At 43.5% G+C, this 14860-nt stretch overlaps 1 protein-coding gene across 7 annotated transcripts in view; it reads left to right on the forward strand.

The window, feature by feature from the left end:
- The window catches only part of LOC135254200 (E3 ubiquitin/ISG15 ligase TRIM25-like), a 69568-nt gene extending 57895 nt beyond the window's left edge, over window positions 1-11673 (forward strand). The window contains exons 1-6 of one of the 7 annotated variants that reach the window (XM_064334229.1): window positions 108-1155; window positions 1555-1650; window positions 1887-2117; window positions 8619-8835; window positions 9092-9142; window positions 10799-11673. In XM_064334229.1, the coding sequence (XP_064190299.1) occupies window positions 565-1155; window positions 1555-1650; window positions 1887-2117; window positions 8619-8835; window positions 9092-9142; window positions 10799-11331 (1719 nt within the window). In that variant the 5' untranslated portion in view covers window positions 108-564 and the 3' untranslated portion in view covers window positions 11332-11673. Of the gene's footprint in view, window positions 1-107; window positions 1156-1554; window positions 1651-1886; window positions 2118-2418; window positions 2636-3185; window positions 3237-3662; window positions 4500-5779; window positions 6523-7459; window positions 7556-8260; window positions 8495-8618; window positions 8836-9091; window positions 9143-9345; window positions 9383-10798 lie in introns of those variants that run through there. The other 6 variants (XM_064334228.1, XM_064334230.1, XM_064334227.1 and 3 more) reach the window with 6 other exon arrangements.
- The last annotated feature ends 3187 nt before the right edge of the window (window positions 11674-14860 follow it).

Raw genomic sequence — 14860 nt, forward strand, 5'->3', positions numbered from 1 at the left:
TGACTTTGAACGGCTGCTGCTGGAAAGCAGAGCTCTTTACTGCAGACAACTTTTCCATCACTGTTGGCATCGGCAGGCAGTTGCTGCACAGACACCATCTCTTATGCCCTACTCTCCTCTCCCTCTCCTCTGGCCCCCGATCCTCGTTGTTTTGATTTATTTGATGAGGGCTGTCCTCGGCGCTTTCCTGCTGAGTAACGTCCCGCTCTGGCTCGAATTGAAAAGGCTGGACAGAAGACATTTTCAGTGCCGCTCAATGAACAACAACAATGGAATGGAGACTCGAGCAACCGTTTAATGTCACTACCCAGAGTGCACTGCCATGGTCATGTGGTTTTCATGACGTATTTATATAATTGAAGGCATTCACACCATATTAAGGCCTACAAGTCTTAACAGGTGCGGTTCCCTTAAAGAATCTGTGCTTTCTGCTCAGCCTGGCCTCAGTCCAACACCACACCTCCTGCAGCTGTGGGCTGAACCAGGAAGTCATTCCCACTCTCTCTGTCACGCAGTTTCAGGGAAACTGAACTTAAGGCTGTCTCTGTCCGTGTGAGCTGTGAAATGGCTGAAGCTGGAGTTTTGCTGGATCAGGACCAGTTCAGCTGCCCAATCTGTCTGGATCTACTGAAGGATCCGGTGGCTATTCCCTGTGGACACAGTTTCTGTATGGGCTGTATTAAGCGCTACTGGGATCAGGATGATCATACTGGTGTTTACAGCTGTCCCCAGTGCAGACAGACCTTTGCCCCAAGGCCTGTTCTGGGCAGAAACACCATGCTGGCTGGAGTGGTGGAGAAACTGAAGAAGACAGGACTCCAAGCTGCTCCTCCTGCTCACTGTTACGCTGGACCAGGAGACGTGGCGTGTGATTTCTGCACTGGGAAAAAGCACAAAGCTGTCAAGTCCTGTCTGGTGTGTCTGGCCTCTTACTGTGAAACTCACCTCCAGCCTCACTATGAATCTCCGGCCTTTAAGAAGCACAAACTGGTCAAAGCCACCGGAAACCTGCAGGAGAAGATCTGCTCTCATCATGACAAACTGCTGGAGATTTACTGTCGTACTGATCAGCAGGGTATCTGTTATCTGTGTACGATGGATGAACACAGAGGCCATGATACAGTCTCAGCTGCGGCAGAAAGGACTGAGAAAGAGGTAAGGACTGAAGTTCTTAACTGGCAGTTTTCACTGAGCTCAATTTATAACACAAAACCCAAAAGTACTGATAATAACTGCAGCGAAAGAGAAAAGGATAAATGGGCTGAATCTCTGTGTGAAAAGCTTGCCATGCACCCAGACCTGCATGCACTTATGACAGCGCATGTTTCCTTGCATGTGCATCACACTGCACTCCAACGTACACTGCAACTGGCTTATTCATTCATTTTTTTAAATTTCCTCTTTGTTTCTTTAGAAGATTGCGATTCCGTGGGTGTTTTCATTGAGTGGGTGATCAGAATCGGTGACCCCCCCCCAGTTCCTTGCATTCCTTAGGGCTTGCTGGAGTGTTGACATCAGTGTTTTTAAAACTAGATATCTTGTGTTTCTTTACAGAAGCAGCTGGGGGCAACACAGAGTAACTTCCAGCAGAGAATCCAGGAGAGAGAGAAGAAGCTGCAGGATCTGAGACAGGCTATGCAGTCACTCGAGGTGGGTACTGACCAGAGGAGACGACAACAGCTGGCTGCTGGAAGAGTCATTTCAGGGCTCAGTCAGGGCTCTCTTCCAGTCAGCCAGCGAGGAGCTCAGTGTTGGGCCACTTTCCAGCCCTGTGGGGCTCAATCCCACTGAGCCACACTGTGGTGAACAGTCTGGGGTCCCAGTAAGAGCTGAGTGAAAGGCCTAGTTAAAATGTACAGCCCTCCTCTCTCTGTGTCTCCTAACAGCGCTCTGCGCAGGCAGCAGTGGAGGACAGTGAGAGGATCTTTACTGAGCTGATCCGCTCCATTGAGAGAAGGCGCTCTGAGGTGAGAGAGTTGATCAGAGATCAGAAGGCTGAAGTGAGTCGGGCTGAAGGACTCCTGGAGCGACTGGAGCAGGAGATTACTGAGCTGAGGAGGAGAGATGCTGAGCTGGAGCAGCTTTCACACACAGAGGATCACATCCATTTCCTCCAGGTAACATCACTGGCTCTCTGACGGTCTGTACTGTGAACATTGTACATGTGCAGAGCTCCCTATAATGTTTGGGGCAAAGACATATTTTTTCTTAATTTGGCCCCGTACTCTGCAATTGCATATTGAGTGTGCATATTCCCACTTTTATCAATGGGTATTTTTTGGTTTCCCTTTGTTACCCCATTTCAGGGTAAGAATAACTTTGTCAGACATGTTCCTCATTTACAAAGATCTGCTCCTGGCATCTGCACAGGAGTCTGTATTGAGACTGTTCTCTGTCTGTCTGTCTGTCTGTCTGTAGACCTGTCAATCTCTCTGTGTTCCTCCTGGACCTGAAGACTTACCCAGCATCACTGTCAGTCCACACGTCTCTTTTGAGGTTGTGAGGAAATCTGTCTCTGAACTGAAAGAGCAACTGGAGGACATTTTCAAGATGGAGTTCGTCAAATTTTCTGGAAGAGATTGGTGGACAAACCCAGCCCCAGAAAGTGTGCTTACTAACTGCAAACAACACACTGGTGAGGTGCTTTTCCTAAGATTCACTTTTACATCATGAAATGCACTTTCACAGGTTATATATTAATAACAGGACTGAGTGACATTTCAGTCTGTCTCACAGGTTGTATTCCGGATTGATTTTTAAAGTACTCACAAACTCTGAATGACCCAAAATGTGGATTTTTATGTGTGAATTGTACCTGTGTGAAACCTACAAAGTATCCAGTATGTTAGGCTGCAGTCCTTGCTGGCTCAGCATAACCTTAAGCGTTCACATTCAGAGCTTTGTGTAACCTTCAAAGAACCAAATATGTTGTTTCATCCCTGATGCAAGATACTGTGGGAAGATGCCAGCGGAAGACGTTCTAAAACTCAGTCATTTTACGATAAAACATTACCATCTTGTCTCATCTCATCGCATCTTTGCTCAGTTTTGGGATAATAACTGACACTGGTACTGATACCGAATTCTGGATAACATCAGTTTTCATTTGCCTGAATATTTTTTGTGAAATTTCCCTGGGAAATTGTGAAATAAAGTAATGTTTCAGAGTTAAACTTTCTCCACAGTGGAAGAAGCCCATATCGTAGAGTCCAGGACCAGAGATAACTTCTTAGAATGTGAGTCTGTAATTAAACTTAAATTTAAAGAATGAAGCAATGTGAGAATGTGAGGTAACATGAATAAAGAGATGATTTGTATTATTTTCTGTATTCATAAGTGATTGCTTTAGAGATCTCATCGCATCTTCTCCTCCATCAGATCCCTGTTAATTCAGCTGCAATCATCCTGGTATTAAACGTATGGATCATATATAATAAATATATGTCCTGCAGTAGGACTGTGTGAAGAAAGTTACAAGATTGATATGCATTTATATAAAAACAATTAAGATCATATTAGTAAAAGTTGAAAATTCAATGCATGGGAAAAATTATTAACTAAAATAAGATGTAATCAAATTTTAGTCAAGAAAATATTGACTTCAAATATGTACAATATGTAAGACATAAAACATGTATGAACTGTAACATCTTTATCCTCAGATTCCTGTCATCTTACACTTGACCCCAACACAGTGAATCAACACCTCCGTCTGTCTGAGGGGAACAGAGAGGTGACCCGTGTGGAAGAGATCCAGTCATATCCTGGTCATCAAGAGAGATTTGAGGACTTGTTCCAAGTGCTGTGCAGAGAGGGTCTGTCTGGACGCTGTTACTGGGAGGCTGAGTGGAGTGGGGATCATTGGGTTTCTATAGCAGTCTCATATAAAGAGATCAGCAGGAAAGGGCGGGATGTTGACTGTGCCCTGGGAGGTAATGAGAAGTCCTGGAGTTTGAACAGCTGTCCCTCCAGTTATTCTTTCTGGCACAATAATGAGAGAACAAAAATCCCTGTTCCCCCCTCCTCCAGAATAGGAGTGTACCTGGATCACAAGGCAGGAACTCTGTCTTTCTACAGCGTCTCTGACACAATGACCCTCCTGCACAGAGTCCAGACCACATTCACTCAACCCCTCTATCCTGGGTTTGGGGTTCACTTTGTTCGAACCTCCTTAAAACTGTGTGATCTGGGGTGAGTCAAGAGAAAATCAGCTGTAAGTAAAGACAGGGAAAAGCACACGCACACATACCCGCACGCACACACACACAGACACACACCTACATGCATGCACACAGCCGCACACACACATACACACACATGCGCATGCACACACACACACACACACACTCATACAGATTATTAACAGATTATATACTTTGTATAAAAGCCCCTGTAAAGGGTGTGATATTTGAGGTGGTTGGCATTCTGAGCAGATTTCTGAAACTCTGTGTGGCTGCAGTCTTCTCCTGAGCGCTTGTATTAAAATGCCTGAGAACTGCCTCTCTGACTCTGCCTCCTGTTTTCCACTGGTCTCCACCTGAGCTGTCCGTCAAACCAGCTCCACCCACTCCTTCTCTACTTGTTTTGATGGACGTCACAACATCTGTGGTGACTGGTGGTGATGACAGATCATTCTCACACTCAAACTTCAAAACAAATAAGCACATCGAGTGCTTATTTTCTTATAAGATAATCCACTGGAAGTGTATTGAGAAGCATATCAAAACTCATTTTAAAGATGCTTTTTGGATTTCAAGTGCTTGCTCTTCTCTGATGAGCTACACGTAGACCATGTCGATGGAGGCCTAACACACGTAATAGTTAATTATTTTTACGCAGAACCTGTGAGGGGGAAAGCAGAAGATTTTTTTGTTTGTTGAATATTCTCTCTCTCTCTCGCTCTCTCTCTCTCTCTGAAAACCAGAATAGCCACATATCTGCAGAGGTGTGGTCTGGCATCTTACTGGAATAGTTCAAGGAAGGATAGTTTAAATAACTACAGAAATTACAGCTGGGAAATGTGCAAGTTCATAGTTAAAAATAATAAAACAGTTTTTAAAGAAAAAGAAACAAAATCAACCTGAAGTAACTCCAAAGCAAATTTTTAAGCAAAGTTACGATCTTCAACAGAAGTTGAAGGTGTGTGCATTGCCTGATTTCCTGTGACCACTGTGCAGTCTCATTTTCTGTATAATACGCAGTCTTGTCATTAATAATTTGTTTGGGCGGAATAAAATGCCTGTATACTCATTTCATATTGGAATAAAAGACTCCTGACCCGGACGCTTCACGAGGACTCGCCCAGAATAAGGAACTCTGGAGCGCGCGCTGCTCAGGGCCAAAGCCACTGTCTTAATAAACAGGGTAGGGACTGACGTTCCCACGGCTACGACGTCTGGTGCGTTTACTGACTTTGAGGAAGACATCGTAGTCACCGACGCTTCAGTCCTTCCATGTTGGTTAAAACAGTGTCCGTGTGCTCCAGTGTTCCTTATTTAGGGCCGGTCCTATGAAGTGTCGGGGTCTGGAGTTTTACTCTTGTTTGAGCGCCCTGGCCTGTTGAGCAGGTATCCAGTCCTCTCTCATTTAGCTGGCTTGAAGCGCGTTGGGCATCTTCTTTATCATAGTCGTATTACATGCATTATCTCTGCGTTTCTGACTGGGATACTCAGATCAGATGCACCTGTAGTGCTTCCCATGGATGAGTATACAGGCCATTACTGCTCAAAATACACACACAGTCCTTATAAATCTGCCCTTTGAGCCCTAAGATTAAATATTTCCTCAGGAATGTGCACTGTCTGCTCAGCCTGGCCTCAGTCCAACACCACACCTCCTGCAGCTGTGGGCTGAACCAGGAAGTCACTCCCCTTCTCTCTGTCACGCAGTTTCAGAGAAACGAAACTTAACTCTGTCAGTGTTAGCAGTAAAATGGCTGAAGGTGGAGGTTTACTGGATCAGGACCAGTTCAGCTGCCCGATCTGTCTGGATGTATTGAAGGATCCAGTGGCTATTCCCTGTGGACACAGTTTCTGTATGGGCTGTATTAAGGACTGCTGGGATCAGGATGATCATACTGGTGTCTACAGCTGTCCCCAGTGCAGAGAGACCTTCACCCCAAGGCCTGTTTTAAGGAAAAACACCATGCTGGCTGGAGTGGTGGAGAAGCTGAAGAAGACAGGACTCCAAGCTGCTCCTCCTGCTCACTGTTACGCTGGACCTGGAGACGTGGCGTGTGATTTCTGCACTGAAAGAAAGCTCAGAGCTGTCAAGTTCTGTCTGGTGTGTCTGGCCTCTTACTGTGAAACTCACCTCCAGCCTCACTATGAATTTCCTGCGTTAAAGAAGCACACACTGGTCAAAGCCACTGGAAACCTGCAGGAGAAGATCTGCTCTCATCATAACAAACTGCTGGAGGTTTACTGTCGTACTGATCAGCAGTGTATCTGTTATCTGTGTACGATGGATGAACACAGTGGGCATAAAACAGTCTCAGCTGCAGCAGAAAGGACTGAGAAACAGGTAAGGACTGAATTGCTTACACATTCAGTGAAAGTCATATTTTTTACAGGGATGACAGACATTATCTAGGTTTCTAGCTACAATATATGGGCTTATAAAATGGCTTCATTGAATGCTTGATTCTGATAAGCCTTTTGCCATTCTGCAGTCCAATATGTAAGGGATAATTCTTGATGAGGTGGTCAGCTATCGAGAAATGACCTCTGAAGGTCGTTATTTCCTGATAGCTGACTGCCTCATCAGGGGATTATCCCATTTATTACACAGATAATTATCTTATACAATGGTTACCAACAATGATTTTATATTAGCTACTTTTACCTTTATTGATTTTTATTGAATTAATCAGCTGAAATTGAAATATTTTTTGTGGCCCTTTGACCATATTATTTTAGCGTAATCTAGTGTCCTAGTTAATATAAAAATTCAGTTGGGTTTTAGGTCAAAATGGCCTCACAGCATGCTTGCCTCCACAGTGGTAATTATTTCCCGATTGCTGACTGCCTCATCAGGGATTATCTCTCATTTATGACCTTTGTTTTATTTCATTTAATTAATTCATTAAGTAGATTTTATTTTGAAATGTTGTATACATTTGGAAATGTCTTGAACACAACACTGTGATTTCCAGGACTGTAGTCCACAGTGATAAAGCAGTAAGAGCAGGAAGTGAACCCAAGTCAGCTCTCTGTGACAGCTCTGTTCACACCCCTCACCCCCCTATTCACTCCCTGAATGAGAATCAACATGGCTGCAGCAATTAGTTCACTCACACAGTTTAGACGCTTTATCTGTAAGGCCATTGCACTTTGCATACTGACCTGCTGTATATCAAACATGGGAAAGTATTTAGTTTGATCTGGGATATGAAAATACAGTTGCAACGTTTGACATTGTTATGTGATATGACATAACTGGGAAGATAATGTATCTGCAGAAGCAACTGGGGGAGAGACAGAGTAAATTCCAGCAGAGAATCCAGGAGAGAGAGAAAGAGCTGCAGGATCTGAGACAGGCTGTGCAGTCACTCAAGGTGGGTACTGACCAGAGGAGAAGACATCAGCTGGCTGCTGGAAGAGCCATTTCAGGGCTCAGTCAGGGCTCTCCTCCAGTCAGCCAGTGAGGAGCCCAGTGTTGGGCCACTTTCCAGCCCTGTGGGGCTCAATCCCACTGAGCCACACTGTGGGGAACAGGCTGTCTGGGGTCCCAGTAAGAGCCGAGTGAAAGGCCTAGTTAAAAGGCCTGCGCACGCAGCGACCGGCAACAGTGATTTGTATAACAAACAGTTGTTAAAGTAAGCAGAATCCATCCTGGCTGACAGCACCCACCCCCTGCACCTAGAGTTTCAGACCTTGCATTCGGATTTCCGCTTCAAATACCCATTAGCCAAAACCAACAGATACAAACACTCCTTCATACTATCAGCCATTTCACTGCTGAACTCCGATAGAAAAAGGTAATACTAGCTGACCACCCAACCAGGCTTGATAATATTATGCACTTTATGTTTTCACAAAAATGTATTTTTATTTTTACTGTATTCTATGTTTTTACTTGTATTCTATGTTTTTTACTGCATTTTATGTTTTTCCTTGTATTCTATGTTTTTACTTTTTATTATATGTTGTATTTAATTGCCTGGTACTGTTTCACTGCTGCACAACCAATTGCCCCACTGGGGACAAATAAAGTTCTACTTGAAAATGTACAGCCCTCCTCTCTCTGTGTCTCCTAACAGCGCTCTGCACAGACAGCAGTGGAGGACAGCGAGAGGATCTTTACTGAGCTGATCCGCTCCATTGAGAGAAGGCGCTCTGAGGTGAAAGAGCTGATCAGAAATCAGGAGAAGGCTGAAGTGAGTCGGGCTGAAGGACTCCTGGAGCGACTGGAGCAGGAGATTGCTGAGCTGAGGAGGAGAGATGCTGAGCTGGAGCAGCTTTCACACATAGAGGATCACATCCATTTCCTCCAGGTAACATCACTGGCTCTCTGACTGTCAGCACTATGTACATTGCACATACATGGTGAGGTCTGTGCTTCATTTACAGTGTTCTACTCTGGTATCTGTGTTGAGAAAATTTTCTGTCTCTCTGCAGAGCTGTCAGTCTCTCTGTGTCCCTCATGGACTTGGAGACTTTCCCAGCATCACTGTCAGTCCACACGACTCTTTTGAGGCTGTGAGGAAATCTGTCTCTGAGCTGAATGACCGACTGGAGGATGTTTTCAAGGTGGAGTTGGTCAAAGTATCTGGAAGAGGTTGGTGGACAAACCCTACTGCCAAAAGTGGGCTTAGCCACTGCAAACCACACACTGGTGAGGTGCTCAGCCTATGATTCACTTTTACATCATGAAATACACTTTCACACATTATATATTAATAACAGGGATGGGTTACATTTCAGTTTGTCTCACAGGTTAAATGTCACCGTTTGTGGAGGCACAGTTAAAGTGTTCACAAAATGCTAAATGAATGAAAATTTGAGCAGCTTTATGTATGAGACATCCAATCCTCTCAGTATGTTAGGTTTCAGTCTTTGCTGGCTTGTAATCTTTTGATCTCTCTCCACAGTAGGGGAGGTCCATATTCTAGAGCCCAAGACCAGAGAGAACTTCTTACAACGTGAGTCTGTAATTAAACCTCAAATTAAGAGAATGAATCAACATTAGACGATTAGGTAACATGAATAAATATATGATTTGCATGGGGTGGCACGGCGGTGCAGTGGGCGGCTCTGTCGCTTCACAGCAAGAAGGTTGTGGGTTCAAATCCAGCCTGGGCCTTTCTGTGTGGAATTATCATGTTTCTGCGTGGGTTTCCTCCAGGTACTCCAGTTTCCTCCCACAGTCCAAAGACATGCAGGTAGGCTAATTGGAGACTCTAAATTGCCCCTAGGCGTGAGTGTGTAACTGAATGGTGAGTGAACGGTGTGTGTGCCCTGTGACAGATTGGCAGCCTGTCCAGGGTGTATTCCTGCCTTCTCACCCAATGCATGCTGGGATAGGCTCCCCCCGTGACTCTGCCCAGGATAAGAGGGTATAGATAATAGATGGGATATGAATACAGAAAATTATGCAAATCATAAGTGACTCGCTATTGGGATCTCATCGCATCTTCTCCTCCATCAGTTCCCTGTTAATTCAGCTGCAGTCCTCCTGGTATTAAACATATGGATCATATATGATAATACATGTCCTGCAGTCAGAGCTGGCTGCTGGCATAAATGCTTTATCCTGTCATTTAGGGCCACAACCATCCATGGGCCACACAATTCAAGCTCTATATGTGTGAGGGAGTGGGGGTTTTGGGAGACCAACCGCGACTGAACAAGTCTCAAGAGACAAGGACAGCGGAAAAATAACGGAAAGGAAAACAATACTGCTTAGGGAGAGTATCCCAAAGAAAAGCTCTACACAACCCACGTACTGGGTAAAAAAAACTAAAGCTTAAGGAGTATGAACTTTCTGAAAATAAAACTGCCAGAGCAGAAAACGGGGCAACTCAAAGAAAACAGACCTCGAACCGAGGCTGAAAAGGTAACACCCTAAAGAAAGAATTCTGAGTTTGGGTCATGGCACTAACTTGTTGCCAACAACCTAATAAGCTAAAGACTGTTGTGCTAATTTTATAGTCACAACAATCCAATATCGCAACTCTCAATCCTTTACCTTTACCTTTACCTTTACCTTTACCTTTACCTTTACCTTTACCTCGCTTGATAGATTACCGGCTCTCGTGCAACGTAAGTGACACTGAAGCAAAGCTTATCAGCTTGCTCGGGGTTTAAATAGAACGCCAACAGGTGCAAATTGTAAATAGAAATTTGCACGTGTATAATTCAGTCAACTCAATGGCAGTAATAACTGAAGAAAAGGCGCAGAAGGAAAAGAAATGGTGGTATCAGCCAAAACCATGACAATATGTTAAAAAAAAAAACATTTTAATTGTGCAATATTCACAGTAAGGAGCGATTTTCATATTTGATGGTGTTGTTCTTGTGCTGGTTTCCTGGTACGTGATCACTGCAAACACAACAACACAAAAACCAAATAATTAATATTGATATAATAGTGATTGATTAATTGAATACATTGGAGGAATACATAACCGAAGGGAAAGTACCTAAAATAGGATACAGTTGCCTTTGGAATTATCTAGATTTCTGCATTAATTAATCATTAAATGTGTCACAATAATTGACAAACACACTCTGCTTGAAGCAATAATACACAAACAATTGAAATTTTCATGTCTTCACTATCTATTCTCCTCCATCAGATTCCTGTCAGCTCACACTGGACCCCAACACAGCACGCACAAACCTCCGTCTGTCTGAGGGGAACAGTGAGGTGACCTGTGTGGCAGAGATCCAGCCATATCCTGATCATCCAGAGAGATTTGACTACTGGCTCCAAGTACTGTGCAGAGAGGGTCTGTCTGGACGCTGTTACTGGGAGGCTGAGTTGAGTGGGGGTGGTGAGGTTCATATAGCAGTGTCATATAAAGAGATCAACAGGAAAGGAGGCAGTGATGACTCTGTTCTGGGAAGGAATAACAAGTCCTGGAGTTTATGCCGCTCTGGCTCCAGTTACAGATTCTTTCACAATAATGTGAGCACTGAAATCCCTGTTCCCCCCTCCTCCAGAATAGGAGTGTACCTGGATCACGGGGCAGGAACTCTGTCCTTCTACAGCGTCTCTGACACAATGACCCTCCTGCACAGAGTCCAGACCACATTCACTCAGCCCCTCTATCCTGGGTTTTGGGTTCGGAATGTTGGATCCTCTGTAAAACTGTGTGATCTGGGATGAGGCAGGGAGTGAATGTGAAGATCAGCTGTAATTACAGAGAGGGGAATACACTGAAATGAGACAGGAAATGAGTTCACTTTAATTAAATATTGAACATTAAAAGATGAACTGGTTGAAATAAAAATGGAATCCAGACCACATTTACTCAGCCCATCTGTTCTGGGGTTTGCTTGCACTCTCATCACGTTTACGGTGACTATCTTATTGTAGTTTGCTGTCACGGCCAAGATTCAGTTCAAGGTGTTTTATAATTCTGTCTGCTGCTTCTTTTTGTATTGATTATGTAATGATGCTGGGAAATTGGGAATTGATTAATAAAAAGAATAAAATTAATAAAAATGATCATCTGCATTCAGCAGTTTTTCTTTGGGAGGGTTTCCAGGACACCGGTTCCCATGGAGACCAGAGGCCTTCATGCACTGATTGGTCTGGGCTGGTGTCCTGAAATGGGATTGGTCAGGACTGGGTCCAGAGATGGAATCGGTCAGAAGTGAAAGAGCTGGAAGAGAAGGTGCACATTCAGTCCTCACCACCAGATGGTGCCAGAGAGCCTTGTATTAGAGGCGCTTTGAGAGGCGGTAATAAATATGAGACGCTCCATTTCATTTTTTTCTCTTTATATGCCGTCCTTTAATAGACTGCGTTTCATAAATTTTAAATGTCTCCACATTTCCCTCTCTGACATTTTATGCAATTAAAACATATTCATTAGAAGTTGTATTTTGAATGCAATAGATGAATATGTGAAGAACATAAGAATAAGGACTTGAGAATTTTTCATCATGAGAACAGACCATTCAGCTCCTCTTGTCTGATCATTCACCTGCAAACTAGAGAGCATCCAGCACTGCATCAAGCCTGGATCTGAACTGAAAATACGGAAAAGACTGAAAAGCATGCTGCAATGTGTGACTTCAGTTAATTATTTTGATCCAGAGCCTTTGAGGCAGAATGGTTTTTAAAAGATTTTTATTTGTTTGTTTGTTGATAATAATTTATGATTATCGTTGCAGTGAAGATTCAATTCAAGGATCAGATGTTGTCCTAAGCCAAGTGTAGCTTCAGTGGGGTAACAGAAAAAACAGAGCTGGAACCAGACTGGCTCATTATAGCCCTTTCCCACTGTAGAAGTGGAACCACGCCTTATGCCCTTCCATTGAAATGAACCACTGCCATTATGCCCTTTCCAGACCACTGCTCAGAACTGGAACCAGGCTGGCTCATTATTGCCCTTTCCCACTGTAGAAGTGGAACCAGGCTGGCTCATTATTGCCCTTTCCCACTGTAGAGCTGGAACCAGGCTGGCTCATTATAGCCCTTTCCCACTGTAGAGCTGAACCAGGCTGGCTCATTATAGCCCTTTCCCACTGTAGAGCTGAACCAGGCTGGCTCATTATAGCCCTTTCCCACTGTAGAGCTGAACCAGGCTGGCTCATTATACCCCTTTCCCACTGTAGAGCTGAACCAGGCTGGCTCATTATACCCCTTTCCCACTGTAGAGCTGAACCAGGCTGGCTCATTATACCCCTTTCCCACTGTAGAGCTGAACCAGGCTGGCTCATTATAGCCCTTTCCCACTGTAGAGCTGAACCAGGCTGGCTCATTATACCCCTTTCCCACTGTAGAGCTGAACCAGGCTGGCTCATTATACCCCTTTCCCACTGTAGAAGTGGAACCAGGCTGGCTCATTATACCCCTTTCCCACTGTAGAAGTGGAACCAGGCTGGCTCATTATACCAAGGGTGGAGCTTAATCATCATGTGAGACTTGATTACTTTTGTGACTCCATTTTACAACACTGGCCTGCAGACAGGGAATAGAGTGACTGAGATGATTGTAGAGAAGCCTCTGGAATCACCATTGCTTTACAAGCTGTTTGGAGTTACTTCAACTGACAGAAACCAATTGGGCCAATCATGCACATTCAGTAATTCATCCATTATCTATACCTGCTTATCCTGAGCAGGGTCGTGGGGGTGCTGTAGCCTATCTCAGCGTGCATTGGGCGAGAGGCAGGAATACACCCTGGACAGGCCGCCAATCTATCGCAGGGCACGCACACAGTAATGAAACAATAATATTTTTAAAGATTTCCACAAAGTGAATTATCCCTTTAAGCTTACACCTGCATACATAAGATTAAATTGAGCCTTCATGGGTTAATCACCTAAAATATATACAGGATTACGTTACTGATTTCCTCAATATGTACAAACGTTCAGATTTTTTCTCATCTCTTTCAAAGACATGTTTGACTTCTCTTTTAATTACTGTCTGTTGTATCTCTTTAGCATTGCATGTTTAACTTTGACTTTCTCCTTCACACTGTTTCTTTTATTTGTGTCTGCTGTTCTATTTCTTTTCTGCATTACAGTTTTTTTTGATTGCTAAGACACATTTAATGAAACAATTCCCCTTTTTCTCAGAACTATTAACACAATCCCAAAACTACACATCAATCAGCACAAACCTCAAACATCCATGCCAAACTCAAATTATCTTCTCAAAAACATATACTCTTCCATCAAAATTAAACTTTGCCTTCAAATGGCACACACAAGCCATCGAAAACACAGACAATGTAGATTACCCATAACACACCAGTGAGATAAATTCAAAGCACTACTGCAAAAACCTTTTATAGCAGTGTGTAAGGAGTTATTTTCTCCTGGTTATTCTACTTATTTTATGGTTTTCAGATTTTGATCTTTGCAATGTTACACTACTAACAAATGAGGGAGTGTGCAAATTTCCAAATATTTTATCTGTAGTACTGAAAAGTGATGCTGAGTGAAAAGTACTGTACAGTAACCACAACACAGTTGAAGGAACAAAAAAATGTAGTATTTTCAAAGGAGAGTAGCATTCATAAAAGGAACTCAGTATATGCAGCACTATAAACAAAAACAGCAATAAAATCTAAAGAACATATCGTCTGTAAATACACTTCAACATTACATAGACAGCATATCCTCTCACAGTAGTACAGCAGATACAATACGTAACATTACAGTAAATTATAGTACCTGTTTTCTTGTCTGAAAGTATGGACAATGGATGCCACTGTGAAACGATTCAAGTTTGGCTGAACTCTCTGTCCAGCTTCCCTCATCATCATACCATGCACCAGCACATGGTCAAGGTGGCACGTATTTCGTCTGGGACAAATTGTCTCCTGCCTCTTCGTCTCCTTTGTCTTCCTGATCTTCGGACAGCTTGTCCATTTTGAGGATCCATTGTTCAAAAGCACACAGACGCAAACTGTGGCCCTATTTACTGATCCAGAGATTGTGACCGGTGTGTAAACAATTTTGCTGCCAAGTGTTTGCACCTAGAGAAAGGTGGGTTACCTGAGTTTAGGTTGTGATGACTTGAGTTAACTGTTTTGACTACTAGTGCTTGTTGCATGAGCACAGTGTGTAACCAGTGATTCATGAGAGCATTTGTTTGTAGAGATTTGCAGAAAAAGTTTAACAATTTGCAGCATGTGTTAAAACAAGTGAAAAGTGTTCATAGTTTTGAGAGATGT

This window comes from Anguilla rostrata, chromosome 4 (assembly GCF_018555375.3).
Source record: "Anguilla rostrata isolate EN2019 chromosome 4, ASM1855537v3, whole genome shotgun sequence".
Lineage (NCBI taxonomy): Eukaryota > Metazoa > Chordata > Actinopteri > Anguilliformes > Anguillidae > Anguilla > Anguilla rostrata.